This window comes from Panthera onca, chromosome A1, assembly GCF_046562875.1.
Source record: "Panthera onca isolate mPanOnc1 chromosome A1, mPanOnc1 haplotype 2, whole genome shotgun sequence".
Taxonomy (NCBI): Eukaryota; Metazoa; Chordata; class Mammalia; order Carnivora; family Felidae; genus Panthera; species Panthera onca.
The window spans coordinates 175,953,273-175,972,826 of NC_138339.1; the positions used below are offsets into that span (position 1 = coordinate 175,953,273).

The 19,554-nt window shown below is 36.8% G+C and overlaps 1 protein-coding gene across 1 annotated transcript in view; it reads right to left on the minus strand.

The window, feature by feature from the left end:
* Positions 1-583: 583 nt before the first annotated feature.
* The window catches only part of GPC5 (glypican 5), a 1,417,426-nt gene continuing 1,398,455 nt past the window's right edge, over positions 584-19,554 (minus strand). The window contains exon 8 of the mRNA XM_060636856.3: positions 584-3,649. Within this exon, the coding sequence (XP_060492839.2) occupies positions 3,495-3,649 (155 nt within the window). The 3' untranslated portion in view covers positions 584-3,494. The remainder of the gene's footprint in view (positions 3,650-19,554) is intronic.

A 19,554-nucleotide genomic window follows, 5' to 3' on the forward strand; every position in this document is an offset into this window, starting at 1 on the left:
AAACTTGATATGCTCAAAGTCATACCTAACAACATTAAGAATTATTTCTGAAATTTCATACAACCCATGTAATTATATTGGATACTAAAGTTTGCAACATAAAGAAATACTGATATCACAGACTGCCCTGTGAATGTCTCATAGAATAACAGAAGTCTAGATTGAATTCATTCATTCAGGAAGAAACAATTTTTATTGTACCTGAAGAGTTATGATGATAGAAACAATATTTTAAGTGATTGAAAACAATTAGCAATAAACCAATTGAATCCTTTCAAAGCATCATCACTGAGCACTTCAGAAATCTGTTCGGGAGGAAATAGCTTATTAACTTCTATCCTTTAATAACAAGAGAACACTCCAGACATTATTTCATTGATAAAATATTCCTGAACAAATAGAGGATAAAAAGGCAAATCTAGGACCTTAAAAATAACATTCTGCCCTTCATTCCTATTTTTTTATGCCATTCTGTGCCTTGTGGCCAAAGAAATATTTTATACCCTTCAGTTTCACAGAAATTTCACGATTCCATGATAGTTGTAAAATTTGTGTATTTTTTTTTCTCATTTTTGGCAGCTGATTTATCTTGGGGGTTGTTGTGTTCAAATGAGATTTCCACATGTGGGAGGGCAATGACTGGTAATGAAAAAAGTTCATGTTTACATTTCCTTTTCTTGGTGCTTTTGCACTAATATGTAGTTTGACAATTTTACAATTATAATTATATAGTGAATTGTGTTTGTTTTCTAAATCCTAGTTTGAAGACTTAAATTACCTCAATAATTTCAATTATTCATTCATCATTCTTTACTACTATTACAGAGTGATCCTATCTTTGAACCAGGAATGTATGCAGTTCAGAGACATTATGTTTGCCGATTGGATTCTACTGTGATGAGTTGTATGACACCAGACAAATTATGTAATGTTTGTATGCTTCAGTTTTTCTCCTCGGTACAGTAGAGGTGATAATGTTTTGGGGAGGACCAAAGGAGGCTGTGTACAGAAGCACTGATCGTGGTGCTGTAGAGAGGAAGGGCCATGTAAATGTTAGCTCAGATTGTTCACTGATTATTCTCTCATACATGTAAAACACTAGATTGTTCTAGGATCACTTAAATTTATATAAAAATAACTCAAATTCAAGAAAAAGCCTTTGTTTCAATGATCAAAGCATAATATGTGACTATAAAGCAAGTGATATTTTAAAATCTGTATATTCACTTGAATGTTATCCTTTCAGTCATCTGAGAAAGCAGACACATAGTCTAACAATCTTACCATTGTTCAAAGTGTTTTAGACTTAGGAAAACTCTCCAGATACAAATTCTGAGTCCTATTAAAAAAACACCACAAACCTCAAACATTTCTGTTTTTATTTGGCTAAAACTTGAGCCCATCTTTGAGGGCTGAGAAAGGTCAAATGTGATACTCCATTCCATCTGAACGAGCTTTTTAAATTATAAAGACCTGTGCCAAGGTACAGTGCTATGGAGTAGAATATTAAAGAATGAATATCCTCATTGAGAATATTAGAAAATATGCCTCAGGTTCTTAAAGGAATTCTGAAAGCCTCCACATAGTTGAAGCTAGAGTAGCACTCCTGTGATACGTATGGTCTCCAAAGTGCCTGCCTGGAGGTAGACAACACCCATTTGAGTATGTAAAATTTAGCTGATAAAAAATATTCGTACTACTGACTTTGTAACCACTCTGCTTTTCTCCATTTCCTGCCATATCTAAAATTACCTCCTATGATGGAATTTAATCCAGAAACATCTTAGTCTGCTGAACCATCCCTTAAGTTTGTCTTCCAAATTCCGGTAAGGTTGGGGCAGAAGTCTTGCCAGAGCAAACCAGTCATGACTTGGGCTGCAGTGTCACCAATGGGTGACTTCATATTACCTGTTTGAGTTGTTTAAATAATGAGCTGAGCTTAAATAAAGGGTAGCCAAATATGTGTTTAAGTTTATAATTTGTGGAGCATGGTGGTGCAAATGAGTTATAAACCAAGTAGATCATGGAATAAATATTATGATTTGGAATGAAAGCCTAGGAAAATGACAGCCAGAATTGGCAGGTGGAGTAACACAGCTCTGAAGTGTGTTTAAACAGACAATAAAATATGATTTGGCAGTTTAAACATATCATAGTTTAAATTGACCATCGTCAGATCATTCAGTTAACTTAGAACCCAGGAGAGAACATGGTTTGATCATGTAATATTTCCTGATTTGGAGAGATTGATTTCGCCTTGCAAATATTTGCTGTCGATTGAGTCCTCTTTGACTTCTTCTCAGAGGTCATTTCAAATCCTTTTGATTTTTAAACATTTTTACAAATTTAGCACTTCTCTTTCCTATTGTCACTTTGTAATAATATTTTTGGCTGTCAACTGGACATGATGCTTCTTAATAAAATCTGACTTATCTCTTCCTTCTTAAGTATAATGATAGACCTATGCTAATTGGGGTCTGCTGAGGCATCTTATCACAACTGGGCAATCAAGGACTGTGGATTAGCAGCTCTGCTAATGTGCAAATGGAAAAAGAGCTGAATTATTGTAAGCTACATTGTCTGTATTAGTACATGCCTTTAGGTATTCATAGGAACCTTAGAAATGTACAGATGGTCAATTGGTTAATATCAAGATTTAAAAAAATAGCAAAGAATATTTTGAGAATGGATGAATATATCATTTTTCAAACTTTCTACTAAATAATTAATGGCTTTCTTAGAGATATTCCCAGAGCAGGCGTGTGTGTGCAACATGGCTAAATCCATTCGGCAAAGAGAGGGAGCAAAGCCACAATACCAAAGATGCACTTTGAATATAATAGACTATAGATCAGATGCTACCAAAATACTCAGCTTAAGGTTTGTCAGTGGCTAAGTTACAGTGGATAAAACTTATCAAGCTTCTTCAATGAAATTACATGAAATGCTCCTCAACAATCTACTCTATAACTTACAGACTTCAAGTAATTTCTTCATATAGCTTGCAAAAATGGAAGAATCTCTTGAAAATTCATGCATACTACTTGCCATCATTTGTTTTGATTCATTTAATGGAATTCTAATTCCAGTATTTTAAGAAACACTATGTATTGTTTTCATTGTTCTGCAAATATACTTTCCATTTAAGACATTTTTCTTTGATAAAAGGGATAAGAATCAAAGATGGCAAAATTACAGGTATACTGAATCCTTCTTATTCAAAGTCACTTCTGTGCTCTTCACATTTGCAGGTTTAATGTGTTAGAATTTAAGAAGATTTAAGTTAGGATCATAGAAGACATGTTTTCAAACAGTCTATCATTTTTAGATAATTCGTGAACGTTCCCCCTTGGCTTATAAGAAGTTAGTGTGACATACCTTTTCATAAATATAATTGTTACATTCAAAAAGATTTTTTTATTCCAGTCAGATGAAGACGGGGGGAAATCAAGATCCCAATAAGACAGGTGTGTCAGGGTGGAAGAGTTCAGTTACTAAAGCCAAGGAAGTAACATCACCGCACCCATCAGCATAAATGCCATGGAATCAGTCGCTGCTGAACATCCTGATCCAGCTGTATCTAAAGTACTACTTCCGCCTGTCTGATGGATCTGCTTTACATCACTGAGGTTCATCTCCTCTGGCATCCCTGCAGAAGCAAATAAGAAAACACATGATAATGCATGACCACCTCACCATGATGTGTCTAGAATGGCTTTTTAAAAAAAATGTTTATTTAGTTTTGAGAGAGCGCGAGCAGGGGAGGGGCAGAGGGAGGGGGACAAAGGATCTGAAGGGGGCTCTGCCCTGTCAGCACAGAGCCGGATGCGGCGCTTGAACTCACGAACCACAAGATCATGACCCGAGCCAAAGTCAGACACTCAACGTACTGAGCCACCCAGGCACCCCTAGAACAGCTCTTAAACTCAAAATGTGGACACCATAGTATTTTCATAGCATTCCCCATGTGTTTGCCTAACTCTAAATGAATAATGTGACACAGGTACTTCTGTTCTTAAGTTAGAGAGTACAGGCCCTTGAGTTGGAGTTCTCAAAAAGGTCTCTGGCTTTTTTAAAGCATTTGGAATATTTTCTAATGTCATTGATTGGTTAAAAAACATTTAATTAAAATGTCCTGAGGTATGGCACTATTGCTTGCCTCAGAGATGTAATAATTCTGGTAACTGTGTGAAAGATTTCTAGTGAAAATAAAACCATGTAAGGAGAAATAATTAGGACATTTTTAAAATGTCGAATTTATACAGATTGTATTTTGTTTTAGACTTAACTGTGCATAGGGTCCTTATTGGAAAAATATCAAAGAATACCAAATACTAAATGATATCCTTTATACACATACACAGCTGTGGGGATGGAGGTGTAAACATCTGTCAAAAGATCAAAGAATTTGTTAATAGGGTGGGGATTAAAGTTAGGAATGAATGTTTGATTTTTTTAAAAAATGGCCCAAATTAAAGACCAAGATCCAGGTGCATCTTGGTTATTACTTGTCTGTGTTATGAAACCTGACAAGCTGTGGAGACCAGCCCCAAGATTATTTGGGGGTGAAATAATCATCTTTTTTTAAAGTTTATTTTTGAGAGAGAGGCAGAGTGAGCAGAGGAGGAGCAGAGAGAGAGAGAGAGAGTATCTCAAGCATGCTTCATGCTACTGGTAGAGAGACCAATATGGTGCTCAAACTCAGGAACCATGAAATCGTGAACTGAGCCAAAATCAAGAGCCAGACACTTAACTGACTGAGCCACCCAGGCACCCTGAAATAGTCATCTTCTTAAATCAGTTTACCTTACTACAATATATGTAGGGAAGTATTGACATCACTTTTGTATTACCACCAATGTTCTGAGACCACGTGGCCACCTGAAATATCTCATGGCATGCCCCTATCAGTCACAATTAATAAAGTTTAAATTCAATGTTACTACGGCCACAAATATTGACATCATAATTACAGTGGATTGGCAAAAAATCCTCATATAAGGAAAAGTCAATATTTACATAATTAGGTCAATGCATATATATAATTCAGAAGGTAAAGCTCTACTGCACTCAGGGATGAGAACATTAAAACAAAGCACAGCTCTACTGATCTGACATATTGATTTTACAGTCTGAGATCTTACATTATTATTCATTATTTGGGTACCTGTTTTGCCCTTCTGTGTCATTAGGCAAGATGAATAAACTAGGGATTCATTTTTTTAATAGGAAATGGAATGTGAGTATTTTAGTCATGGGTTTATACTTGTTATGGCCAGAGCTTAACAAGGAGCTATGAGGACTTTAGGCAATGAAAAAAATTTTTTTCCATGATAACTGTATAAATTTGAGCTTGAATGGATTTACTTTTCTTTTTTAAAGTACTGTGAAGAGGTACCTGGGTTGGATTCATCAGTAACTTTCTTATGCCTTTTTGAGCTTCATTGATTCAGAAGCTAGGTACTGGTCTGGGTTCAGGGGTATCACGATGAGTAAAAATAAGTAGAAAGGTGTTAGAAATGATGTAGATGTAGAAAGATGTTAAATCTTATGTCTGCAAGTCAGGCAGTGCCAGGAGGGATCGCCCACCTTCAATCAGATGTCATTTTAACATCTGAGGTAGAGATGTTATTAATAAGTGTGATAGTTCTAAGGCTGATGGACCCTTGAGATAAGAGTTATATGACAACAATTAAAGATTCCTTCAAGAGCCTTTCAGTCAAGGCTGCAGTTTTAGATCCAATCACAATGTGGTCTTGACATCTGTTAAGAAATCTGAGTGTGCCAAGAAGGCTAGCCCTGCAATTATTTGATGCAATGATTGTTTTCTTACAGGAATTTAATTAAGCTTGTAAATTATACCAGAGCTTAACCAAAAACCCATAAAAGAAAAAAATTAGTTTGGGAATTTCTTACATTAATGTATTAAAGGAAAGCAAAATAATCTTTGAATAATTTTTTAAGGCATAATAGCAATATATAAGATGCCAATGAACTCCTAGTTCTGTCCCTGAGGGAACACAGTCATATTGTTATAACAATAAATATAATATTAAAATTTGTACATGCGTTATGGTTAGTGCTATGAAGTATGTAAAGGGATGTAACTTAGAAAAAAGCTCGCTAAGGAAGTGTCATGTATTAATTTATTTGGCGATATCTATAGAGCACATGCTATGGTGCCACTATTGTTCCAAACAGTTCACACATCTTAACTTACTTAATTCTCATGACAGTCCCTTGTAGTAGGCACTGTTACTGTGCCTGTTGTTACAGATAAGGAAACTGAGGCACTGGGAGGTTAAGTAACATGTGAACAGCGGAACCAGGTGTCTAATCCACAAGTCCAGACCCAGCCTGTGTTCTGACCTCTTGCTGTGCTGACTTCAAGCACTTTAGTGGCCACCAAGAAATTAACATTTAACTTGGTAACACAGAAGGACAGAACCCAGAATGTGTGTGTGTGTGTGTGTGTGTGTGTGTGTGTGTGTGTGTGTATTTTCCTTCCTTGATCTGGGATGGCTGATTATGTACTTCTTTTGCTGTATTAATCAAACAACTGGAAGTACTCAAGGTTAGAATTTATGTGGCAAGTAAACCATGTTGAATCAAAATGGCACAATGAACCTGAGAGGATTGTAGCTTCTTTTTTTGTCATGCATATGCTAGTCTTTTCCTCGAAATGGGAATGTGGTAATTTTTCCTCTCTCTCCATTTCATCTATCCACATACTTGAAAAATTTTCTTAGCTTCACTGAAAAATGAAGACTATGTTTAAAGATAATTTATTCTCTATTTTTTAATAAGGAAAATCACATGGGCAAGAATTCTTAATTTAGTCACTCATTTACAAAATTTACTTTCTGCTACCTCTCTGTCAGACACTGTGTTGGAGACCAAACATATACCATTCATTTACAGGTGTTCTCTTCCAACTTTGGTGATTCTTAAAAAACAAACAAACAAAACCATACCAGGTGCCTTTTCTACCAATGGTAAGAGTGTAGGACAGATTTGAATGTTGGAAATGGTGCTATCGGTCATTATTTGAGTTCAACAAAATCAAAATAATTTGCCTGTAGAAATGGTCCAAAATAGTCTATTATGTAGTATGCTTTTAATAAATATCATTGAATGAATAAAATGGGTGGCTGATTCTCAACAAACAGATTGAGGTAGGTAGAATCGTTTCCCTCCTCTACAGTTTGGGAGCCGAAACAGTAGTTTATGCAAGGTAGCATGGTTGTAGCTAAATCCCAGGTGTGTCCCAGTCAAATGTGGTTCTCTTTGATCCCGGCACCATGCTCTTTGCCACTACACAATCAAAGCATTGAACTTGCAGTCAAACATTGGCTCTACCACAGTCTGGCTGGATGACGTTAGACATGACTTCTGTTTTACAGAACTTTGAAATGTCAGCATTTTCAGTGAGAAAGGAGAGTTTGTCCAAATACTATGCTGGCTAATTGATTAAATATTTAGAAAATAAGCTAGATATTTATCTCACAGCATTCTTTAAGGGCCTAGGAGACCAAAGACTTAAGTATAAATAGCAAAGAAGCAGACAAATCATACAGGTTGGTTTTACAAATATATGTGTAGATGGGGAAAGGCATATAGATTTTTAGGCCGACTCTATAAAATAAAAGATTAATAGCTTTAACTTTATTAAAAAATCTCTGTGCATTCTGAGACATCATAAAAATGTAAAGTGAGGGGACAAATAGTGAAGTCGAGAAAATATTTCAGGTGTATATTGTAGCAAAAGGATGATGTCTTTAACACAGAGTTCTTACAATCCCTATGAAAACAACAAAAATCCCAATAGGTAAAAGGCAAAAGGAAGTAAATGGATATTTACAAGATGAAAGGTTAATGATTTTTAAGAAAAAATCAAAGACTACTGCAAAGCAAATAAATACAATCTCACACACGATAAAATGCCTGTTATCTCATAAGTAGTGACAAAGGTGAGACAGAGGAGATAATAGCCAGTTTTGTCAAGGATACAATCCCTGTTTTAGGGCATCTATCAAATTATCTAAATGTTTAAAATATATGTTACCTCAAACCAATAATTCAAGTCAATTTTTGGGGAATAATTAAGAAAATATGTACGTATTTGTTCACAAAATGTTAATCTGGGCAATGTGAATAAAAAGTAATTAAATGTCCACTAGTAGTAACTTGGGTTAAGAAAACTAAGTGTATCCATTATTGCAAATGATTCAAAAAGTAGGTATTTATTGGTACAGAAAAAATTTTTGATATAATTTGATACATATACTTTCATAATCTTTAACGCTTTTTGAAACTGGTAGTCTATAGCTGCCTTTTTCTTTTTTTAAGTTTGTTTATTTTGAGAGAGAGAGAGGGGCAGAGAGAGAGAGACAGAACTCCAAACAGGCTCCATGCTGTCAGCGCACTGTCAGCACAGAGCCAGAGTCGGGGCCGAATTCAGCAACCGTGAGATCCTGATGTGAGCCAAAATCAAGAGTCGGACACTTAACCAACTGAGCCACCCAGGTGCCCCTATAGCTGCCTTTCTTTGAGAGCAGGGTATCCCTCACCAATTTTTGTGTTCACTTAGTAGGCATTTAGTAATAATTAGGTGAATGAATAAATCGGTAACATAATCAAGTACAGAAAATTAAAAAAACTATAAAAAATGTTTCTCCAACTTAGTTTTTAATGAGATGTAATTGACATATAACATCGTGTAAGTTTGAGGTATACAACGTGTTGACTTGAAATACTTAAATATTGGGGCGCCTGGGTGGCTCGGTCGGTTGAGTGTCCGACTTCAGCTCAGGTCATGATCTCACAGTTTGTGAGTTCGAGCCCCACATCGGGCTCTGTGCTGACCGCTCGGAGCCCGGAAACTGCTTCTGATTCTGTGTCTCCCTCTCTCTCTCTGCCCCTCCTCTGCTCATGCTATGTCTCTCTCAAAAATAAATAAACGTTAAAAAAATTTAAAAAAAAGAAAAAAAAAGAAATAAATAGTGCAAATGATTCCCACCACAGTTTTAGGTAACCTCTTCATCGTGTCACATAATTACCATTTCTTTTTTGTGGTGAGAGCATTTTAGATCTAATCTCTCAGTGACTTTCAAGTATATAATATAGTATTATAGTGATAATCATCATGCTGTACACTAGATCACCAAAGTTTATTCATCTTATACCTGGAAGTTTACATCTTTGACCAATATCCCTCCATTTCCCTCACCATCACCCGCCCCTAGCCCCTGGTAACCATCCTTCTACTTAGGAAAAGAGTTTAGGCTTTATTAGATATTACACATAAATGATCTACAGTATTTGTTTTTCTCTGAGTTACTTCACTTAGCCATAATGCCCTCAGGATTCATCCAGTTTGTCACAAATGGCAAGGTTTTCTTCTTTCTCATAGCTGAATATTGCATTTTGTGTATATATACCACATAGTTTCCCAGTGATGGACTCAGGCAGTTTCCTTATCTTGACTGTTGTGAATAATGAGACAATGAACATGAGAGTACAGATATTTCTCTGAGATCCTGTTTTAATTTCTTTTGGTTATATACCCAAGGGTATATAACCCTGGGATTGCTGGATCTTATGGTAGTCCTGTGTTTAATATTGTAAGGAATTCTATATTATTTCCATCTTTTGTGAACCAATTTATATTCCTGCTAACAGTGCACAAGAATTCCCCTTTCTCCACACTCTTACTAACATTTGTTTTTTTGTTTTTTATGATAGTAGCCATCCTAATGGGCGTGAGGTGGCATCTCATAACGGTTTTGATTTTCATTTATCTGATGATTAATGATGTTTAGCACCTAGATTTCTCACTTTCTCATGTACCTGTTGGCCATTTGTATGTCTCCTTGGAACACTGTCTATTTAGTTCCTCAAATTCATTCACTTCTTTAAAATTTTAATTCTGGTGTAGTTAACATACAGTGTTATATTAGTTACAGCTGTACAATATAGTGATTCAGCAACTGTATACATTACTCAGTGCTTATCAGGTTAAGTGTACTCTTATCCTCTTTGCCTATTTTACCCATCCACCCTCTACCTCACCTCTGGTAGCCATCTATTTATTCTCTATATTTGAATCTGCTTTTTTGCTTATTTCTCTCTCTCTCTCTCTCTCTCTCTTTTTGTTCCTTTGTTTTGTTTCTTAAATTCCACATATGAGTGAAATCAAATGGTATTTGTCTTTCTCTGACTTCTTTTGCTTGGCATTATACTCTCGAAATCCAACCGTGTTTTTGCCAATGGCAAGATTTCATTCTTTTTTGATAGCTGAATAATATTCCACTGTGTATATATACCACTTCTTTAGCTATTCGTCTATAGATGGACACTTGAGCTGTTTCCATAGTTGGCCTGTTATAGATAATGCTGCAATAACATAAGGGTGCATATAGCCCTTCAAATTAGTTCGTATTCTTTGGGTAAATACCCATTAGTGCCATTCCTAGATCATAGGCTAATTCTATTTTTAATTTTTTTGAGGAACCTCAATACAGTTTTCCGTAGTGGCTACACCAGTTTGCATTCTCGCCAACAATGCACAAAGGTTCCTTTTTCTCCATGTCCTTGCAAATGCTTGTTATTTCTTATCTTTTTGATACTAATCATTCTGACCGATAAAAGGTGATAGCTCATTGAGGTTTTGATTTGCATTTCCCTGAGGATGAGTGATGCTGAGCATCTTTTTTTAATCTGTTGCCATCTATATGTCTTCTTTGGAGGAATATCTGTTCATGTCCTCTGCCCCTTTTTAATTATATTGGATTTTTTTCTTGTTGATTTATGTAAGTTCCTTATATATTTTGGATACTCACCCTGTGTCAGATAGGTCATTTACAAATATCTTCTCCTATTCAGTAAACCTACTCTTTTTCCTTTTCTGTGCAGAAACTTTATTTTGCTGTAGTCTCACTAGTTTATTTTTGCTTTTATTTCCTTTACCTCAGAAGACTAATCTAGACAAATAAATGTCTATCTTTACTTTAAATTCCTATCAGGCATATTATCTCTGTTGCACTTACATATTTTGCTGTGATTTTGTCTTGTTCTTTCATTTGGGACGTATTTCTCTGTCTCCTCACTTTGTCTAACTCTCTGTGTCTATTTCTGTGTGTTAGGAAAGTCAATTATGTCTCCTGCTTTTGAAAGTAGTGGGCAGGGCATGCATTTTTAACAAGGTGACACTGGTCTCTTCCATTGGAGATGCCCAGCTGCTACTGAGACTTGAGCTGACTGGAGCCACTTTGCAAAGTGTGCATGTGTGAGGTGCATGTGCCCTCAGTGGGAGGCCACCAGGTGCTGCCACCTGGACCGAAGCCCCGCAAAGTGTGCAGGTGAGAGACTCAGTGTTGGCAGGGTTTGCACAGGTCTTTTAGAGAAGAAGACCTACAGCGTGAGGACTGAGGCAGGCCCTGCTGGGAGGGGCAGAGCATGATGTAAGCAAATTAGGTAGTGAATGCTGGTGCTGTGCTGGTTACTGCGGGTGGCCATGTGTTTATGCCGGGGGGCAGGAGAGGGAAATGGTGGCTGCCAGCTCCTTTGCTCCTGGAGAAGTCCTTCAGGGAACTCTGAGATTAGTAAATAACTCTTTCCTGTATGCCCCCTGTGTTTTTCAAACTGCTGCTTCTATGTTGTATCTCCGCTGGCTGTTTGTCATGTTCTTTCAGGGCACGGACTCAGCTTCCTATCACCCTCTGGGCTCTCCCAGACTGAGTCTGCTGATTTTTAAAGTTCCAGGCTTTACGTCCCACTGGTTGTAAGAATTCACAAAATTCAGCCACTTGGTTTTCAAAGCCAAATGCTGTGAGGATTTATCTTTCCTATGCAGGCTCCTTGGTGTGAGAGTCTGTTTCTTACCTCTCTCCATGCCCGTGGCTCCCTCCTTCCTGTGGCTAGACTGATGGGGCTTAACTCTCCACTACTTCTCCACATTTCCTACCCTCTTCAGTGTGGCCTCCCATCTACATTTAGTTGTAGTGTTTGTTCTGCAAGTCTTTGGGTCATTTTCTCAATTATTTACAATGATGTGAGTGTTATCTAGTTGTATCCATGGGACAAGGTGAGTTTAGGGTCTTTATATTCTGCTGTCTTCCCTGAAGTCCCCCAAAAGAAAACAAAGTATCCAGGGAAAAGACAGATTGCACTTAACAACAACAACAACAAAAAGATTATTAGATTAATTTTCAAGAGCAATAATAGATACTAGAATAAGAAAAGTTCATTCTAAACACGAAGGGATACAGAATTGTATACGAAGTTAAACTATGTGGAAGAAATAAAGGTTTTTAACAATGAGTAATGTTTTTAACCCTCCCTAAACAATTCTAAATACATTAATAAAAAGTATATGTAAAAGTCCAAGAAACAGCCTGATGAAGGAATGGGTTGAAGTTACAGTACAGACCAAAGCAATTGGCAAACATGTAGATTACTGTATGTAAGTGTGTTAGTTGAAAAAACAACAGATGACTAATTTGGAGTGTTAAAAACAGGGTATGATTGAAATACATGTAAATAATCATCAAAACATTCTAAAGTGTATATTTGGGAAGTGAGAAATATTAATTAACTTTAGTTTCTGTCAAGACAATGATGTATTTAAATGAATGTAAAAAATTCAACTCTTAGCAAATAATTAATATGGAATACATATGTTCCTAATCCACTGAGGAAAAGGGGATTCATGAAATCTAATGGAAGTCAGGAAAGAACAAACACACAAACAAAAATGTCTGGCAAATAGAAAACACAAAATCAGATGTTAAAACCATAAGCAAATAATTTAGTAATCTTTAAGTGAAATGAACTAAAATCAGAGAACAGGCGCTCAGTTTGGATTAAAAAAAAATCTCGTGGCACAGCAAAATACAATGATACAGCAAGGGTGAGAGTAAATGCTTGCAAAAATATACTCCAAGCATATAACAAGCAAAAGAAAGCTGATGTCATTGTATGAATAAAAAAATAAAATGGTTGTAAGTATTAAAAAGGAAAAAAGTTCATTACATAATGACAAGAAAAATAATTCAACACCTAATTCTGAGCCTAAGTTATCTTTAACATTCTCAAAGAAAAGAAATATTTATAAAGCAGAATAATTGGATAAAATAAATGGGACATATCCACAGTCACTGGGGGATTTTAACCCCACTGTCTCAGTAATTGATGGCTTAAGAGATAAAAATCAGTGAGGAGATACATGGATGACTTGGTAATGAGAGACGCTGTACAGGGGAAGGAAAGGAGAACTCCACTGCCGTTTTGCCATGGTTCTAGTAACATTCCTCACATCTCCTTGCTCTTCCTCACCAGTTTCTTCTCCTGGAAAGAGAACACGTTGCTCTGTCTGGTAGGTTGGGGAGAAAAATCCAGAGCCCACTGAAAACCTTATTTTAAGGACATAAAAGAGATGTATTAAACAGATAATTTGATATCTCTTTCACTGTGTTCTGAAATCTTATGATAGCCCTTGGTCCCTTGGTGTGGGATGATTACAACCATTGTGCTGGGAACCTAGTGGCCCTTTCTGTCTAGAAACTCCTGTCCAGCTGGGGGAATATTCTTGAATTCTTTCACTGATGACTTTCTGTCCTCTGTTTTCTTTGTGGTGTCTGGAAATCCCATTATCTGAGTGTTGGATTTCCAGAAAGTGTCTTCCTGAATTCCTCTTCCAGTCTCCATCATTTCATGCTACTTGCTGAGAAATTTTCTAAACTTAATTCTTCAGTCTTTTTTGTTGAGGTTTGCATTCTTGCATTCAGATTTTAGGTTTATTAAAGTTGATTATTTTTCTCAAAATATACCTTTTTGGTTTTTGTCTTCTCAGGCCTTGTTAAGACACTAATTATAGCATTTTTTTGAAAATTTTTTTCTCTCTGCAGAATGTTGTTTAATACAAGTTGCTTTTAGATAAGACCTTCTGCTTGTAGATAAGACTTTTTTCATGTTACATACTTATGTCAGATAAGTGGTAATCCCTGACTCATGGTTATGTGCTAGTACTTAAGAGTAGGGAGTGAAAACTGGAGTGGAGCTGTGAGTTTGTGAATGGGGCTCTGTAATGATTAGACAATCGTGATCTTGTTTACGTGTCTGTTGGGAAACCTGCATATGTCAGAAGGATAGGGTAGAGGTCAGGCTGGAAGAAAAATGCCTCTAAGATATTGCTAGCAATGTCCATTGCCAGTCAAAGTAATTCTATTATAAATTAGTACCTCAACTCCATACCAACACATGCTTCAATGTCACCAGAGCATGGGGAGTCAGGAGTGGAGAAACAAACTGGCAACTAAAAGTGTCCATCTGGAAGGGACACATGTCACTTCTCACTACTTTATTGGGCAAAGCTGGTCACATGACAATTTCTAACCTCAAAAGGAAGGGATGTGTGGTCTTATTTTGTGTATAAGGGAAGAAGGCGCAGGAATACTGCAGACCAGAAGTCATGTCTATTAGGCCCCCTTTAATTGTCTCTGTTTGTTTCTTAAGCTAGGCAGATCTACAGAGAAAACTCTTCCAACATCCTGCCTAAGAGTAAATTCCCAAGTGTAAGAATTCTGAGAGCCAAGTGGGAGAAGAAGAGTGTAGGGTGTAGGTCTCAACATTCCTGAGGTATATAAACAAGATGTAGATGTGTATTTGTCAATCCCCTTTCTTTCAGAATAATATTCCTTCTCTGAACTGTAGGTGGCATTCCCCAGTCCAGGCACCCTTCCCAGATTATACCTCCTGTGTCATACTGATGTATCGGAGAGAGTGGAGGTAGGGATCACAGACTGTTGTTGAGTAGTCCTTCTTTTGTAGACAGTCTTCTTTCACCTCTATCACCAAGAATAATGCCTATTCCTGTATCTTCTGAGGATTTGATTGAGCACATTGGGTTGGTTCTTGCTCTCCTCAATGTTGGTTGGGAGTTGACTTTCTTGGGCCTCCTACATTAGGTACCACTCATCCATTTGCTTACTAGCTTCCAAATATTGCTATTGTTACCTGTTCTGTTTGCTCTCCATAAACTTAGCTTTTTTCTGGGGGGGGGGTTGGTTAACAGGTCCTTATATTGTATTTTAGTGGAGTGGCAGGAGGGAATAAAATTAAATGTATTCTGATCAATCTGTCATCTTTAAGGCAGCAAACATTTCTAGTATCTGGCCACTAGCACTCCATTCTGACTTTGGGTAAGCCTCCATCTCTTCAGCGTGTTCTCAGTGGTGTAGTTTGGGTCTGAGTCTGTTCTGGCTGGTCAGCACTCCTGCTATAGATGCTCTAACTATTTTTGATGATCATTCCTGATACGGTGATTATTTTCATTAAAAACACAGAGCCGTGTTTCATTTTGCTTGCAAACTTACCAGTAAAACATGACTGCTCCCTCCCCACTAATAAATAGTGCAAAACCACCTACTGCCTAATTGATTGAATGCACATTAGAGGGCTGGAGGGCAAGTTGTTTTGCCTTTGCATTGCCTAATCTAGGGCACATTTCCTGTATAATCTTGTAAAGCTTGCTGAATGGGCCAGAAGAAGGCCTACCTAGCTATAGAGCTTTGGGGATAATTGGAAAACTGAAGATTGCTACAGTTTGGGCCCTTTAAACAGTTTCTTTTATTTGGACTTTTTTGTTGGACCTATAATGCATGTGTATCAGATACTGGATTGGGCATTGAATAAATAGATGACATTTTCACTTACTAGTATTTGCTAAAAATTAGCTGCTGCAAGTGAAATGTGAACGCTGATGAGGAGACAACTTTTCTCCCAATGAAATGTGAAAATTAACTTCAGATAGAATTTGCCTGTTTTACTTCAGTAAGTGAAGAATATTAAGTAGCTAATCCTTAGAGCCTAAAAATTGTCAAAACGTCTAAGAATGTTGTGCAAGAGAGATTGTGAGGCTTATTACATTTATTAAATAGAATGAATTAGTTTGGCTTGCATATCCAATTCATCATGTGTATTATAAATCAATACAGTTAATATTTCAAGCTCTAAATATTTTGCATGTTATTTTTTTAAGGGTAAAATCCATTGGCCTAGGGGATATCTAAATAGAATATAAGGAAATAGCCATTCCCATCATCTTTGGAAAGAATATTAATGTTAGTCATGAAAATATCCGCAAACCACAGCACACATCAGGCCAAGTGCTGAGGTTGTAGGGGATAGCTGGCTTTCTGCTTGCCCTCGTGATGTTCACAATTGGGGGGTTGTATTCAGATGGGACTACGTAACATTTTAAAATATGTTATTTGCTGTACTTTGGGTTGACAAGGCATTATGAAAATAACAGGTGCATGTGTAAGGAGGGAACACTCTCATATGGAAAGCAGGAGAATTATGCGGATGTTTAAATTACAGCATCACCTTCCCTGACCCAGTATGGAAATTCTTCCATTCCTGCATTATATCTCTTGGAACAAATAACATCCATACTCATTCTCTCTCAAACCCACAATTCACTCTTGCCCCAGTATCTAATTCCACATGACATATGATAATAAAATGCATAGTTTTCCAACTACTGTAAGTTTTCAGTATCCTGTCAGCTCTTTCTGTCCTTGTCCCTACCCATTGTCAGACTATAACCAGTTGCTGTGTTTTTACCTGAGGTATCTACATGTTTTCTTCCTGTCATAATCACTTGTTTTAAGACTGTTGAAAAATATATATAAGTTTTTGTCACTTTTATTTGGGTTCATGTGTTGATCTCATCCATTTGACTTTAACTCCCTCAAAATCATGATCATGTATGTATGTTTTCTATTTTGGGGGCTTATAAGTATCTCTTCACAGTATCCTGTGAAACTTTGGTACAAAGTTTTTGAGTATATGGCTTACTGGAAATAAGTTTGATTCATAAATAGGCACTTAACTCTTTTTTGTTTTTTATTTATTTAACTTGGAGCTGCACAGACTCCTAGAATTCATGCTAGAAGGCAATGGAGGATAGAAGGAAGCTGGGTCAAGACCCACAGATCTAACAAATTCATGCTCATTGAGATTCAGTTTCTTCATCGGTATCATTTACATGATAATAATGCCTTCTCCCAGGATGGATATAAAAGTTAAATGAAGTCATCAATATGAACACATTTTGTAATTTTTTACGTGGACAGGAATATGGGTATTATTTGAATATTAGAGGTTGAGGCAGGCAAAGTAAATTGAACAGTAAAGTTTCCAGTAGCCAACAGAGCCAGAAATAGGACGCCAGACTCCTGACTCCCAGCCAAGGCCTGGTAAGGGGACTCTCTGCCATAGAACAAATTGCCTTCACTATTAGAAAAGCCATTCAGATGTTGTATGACATTAAATAGGACCCCAATAAATTAGAATATTCTCTATCATCAAAGAATTGTTATTATAAAGATCATTCAATTGCATACATACATACATATGCTCTTAAATTTCAAAGTTTAGCAAAGGTGATTATTTAGTTAATGTATAGGATGATCCCCCTATGTCACTGGCACTTGATAAATGTTTTTGAAGAAATAAATTTATGCAAAACCCTGGCCTAAATAGCCACAAACAAAAAGCAAACCTTCAATACAACACACCCAAGTTCTGCATTTTCCTATAAAGACAAATGTTCACCTTCGTCTCACAGATTTTTTTAAGACTTTAATTTTTAGAATGATTTTAGGTGCATAACAAAATTGAAAAGAAGGTACAGAGATTTTCCATATGCCCTTTACTCCCCACATGCATAGACTCCCTCATTACCAACATCATTCACTTAAGGGGGGCTTTTTTTTCCCCACCAAGGATAAACTTATATCAAAGCATTATAATCACCTAAAACTTTTATCTTAAAGTTCACTTTGGCATTTTACATTCTTTGGGTTTGGACAAATGTATAACGACATATATCCCTCATTATAATAACATATAGAGTAGTTTCACTCCCTAAAGATCCTCTATTCATCTAACTATTCATCCTTATCCACCATACTGCTGGAAACCATTGATCTTTTTAATTGTCTTCATAGTTTTGCCTTTTCTGGAATGTCATATACTTGGAATCATACAGAATGTAGCATTTTCAAATTGTCTCCTTTCTCTTAATAATATAAGTGTAAGGGGCACCTGGGTGACTCAGTCTGTTAAGTGTCTGGCTCTTGATTTTGGCTCAGGTCATGGACTCACAGTTCATGGGATTGAGTCACATAATGGGCTCTGTGCCAGCAGCATGGAGCCTGCTTGAGATAACCTCTCTCTCTCTCTCTCCCTCTCTCTCTCCCTCCCTCTTTCTCTCCCTTCTCCTACTCATGTGTGTGTTCTCTCTCTCTCTCTCTCCCTCTCCCTCTCAAAATAAAAAATAATACACACTTAGGGGTGCCTGGGTGGCTCAGTTGGTTAAGCATCTGACTTTTGGCTCAGGTCATGATCTCATGGCTCATGAGTTCGAGCCCAGCATTGGGCTTTGTGCTGACAGCTCAGAGCCTGGAGCCTGCTTCAGATTCTGTGTCTCCCTCTCTCTTTCTGCCCCTCGGCTGCTCACGCTCATCTCTGTCTTGCAAAAATAAACAAACATTAAAACATTTAAATGTATATTATTTTTTATTTATTTAAATTTTCTCTGTGACTTTTCATGGCTGAATGACTCATTTGTTTTTAGTGTTGAATAAATACTCCATTGTCTGCTAGTACCACAGTTTACTTATTCACCTATTGTAACACATTTTGGTTGCTTTCAAAATCTGGCAATTATGAAAGAACCTGCTATCAGCATCCTTGTATAGGTTTATGTATGAGCATAAGTTTTCAACTCTTTTGGGTAAATACCAAGAGCTTGATTGGTAGATCTTATGCTAAGTGTCTGTTTAACTTTGTAAAAAACTGCTAAGCAGTCTTCCAAAGTAGCTATACCATTATGCATTCCCACCAGCAGTGGATGAGATTTCCTGTTGATTTACCACCTTGCCAATATTTGGTGTCGTCACTGTTCCAGATTTGGGCCTTTCAAATAGGTGTGTGGTGGTATCTCATTGTTTTAATTGGAATTTTCTTGATGGCTTATTATGTGAACATCTTTTCATAGGCTTATTTGTTGTCAATATATCTTCTTTGGTGAGGTATCTCTTAAGATCCTTGGCCTATTTTTAAATCGGGTTATCTGTATTCTTACTGTTTAGTTTTAAGCATTCTTCACATAATTTGGATAGCAGTTCTTTGTCAGAGGTTTTTTTTTTCTTTAATATTTTTTCCCAGTCTGTGGCATGTCTTTTCATTCTCCTGATATTGTCCTTTGGAGAGTAAAAGTTTTATTTTTTTTAAATCACATGCTGTGATTTGCACAAATGCAATGCATTTAATTTTCAGAACTTATTCATCTTTTTTTTAATATAACCACTTTTTTTAAGTTTATTTATTTTGAGAAAGAGTGTGTGTGTGTGTGTGTGTGTGTGTGTGTGTGTGAGAGAGAGAGAGAGAGAGAGAGAGAGAGAGAGGAGGAGGGGCATATAGAGAGACAGAGAGAATCTCAAGCACAGAGCCTGAGGCAGGGCTAGAACTCATGAACCATGAGAC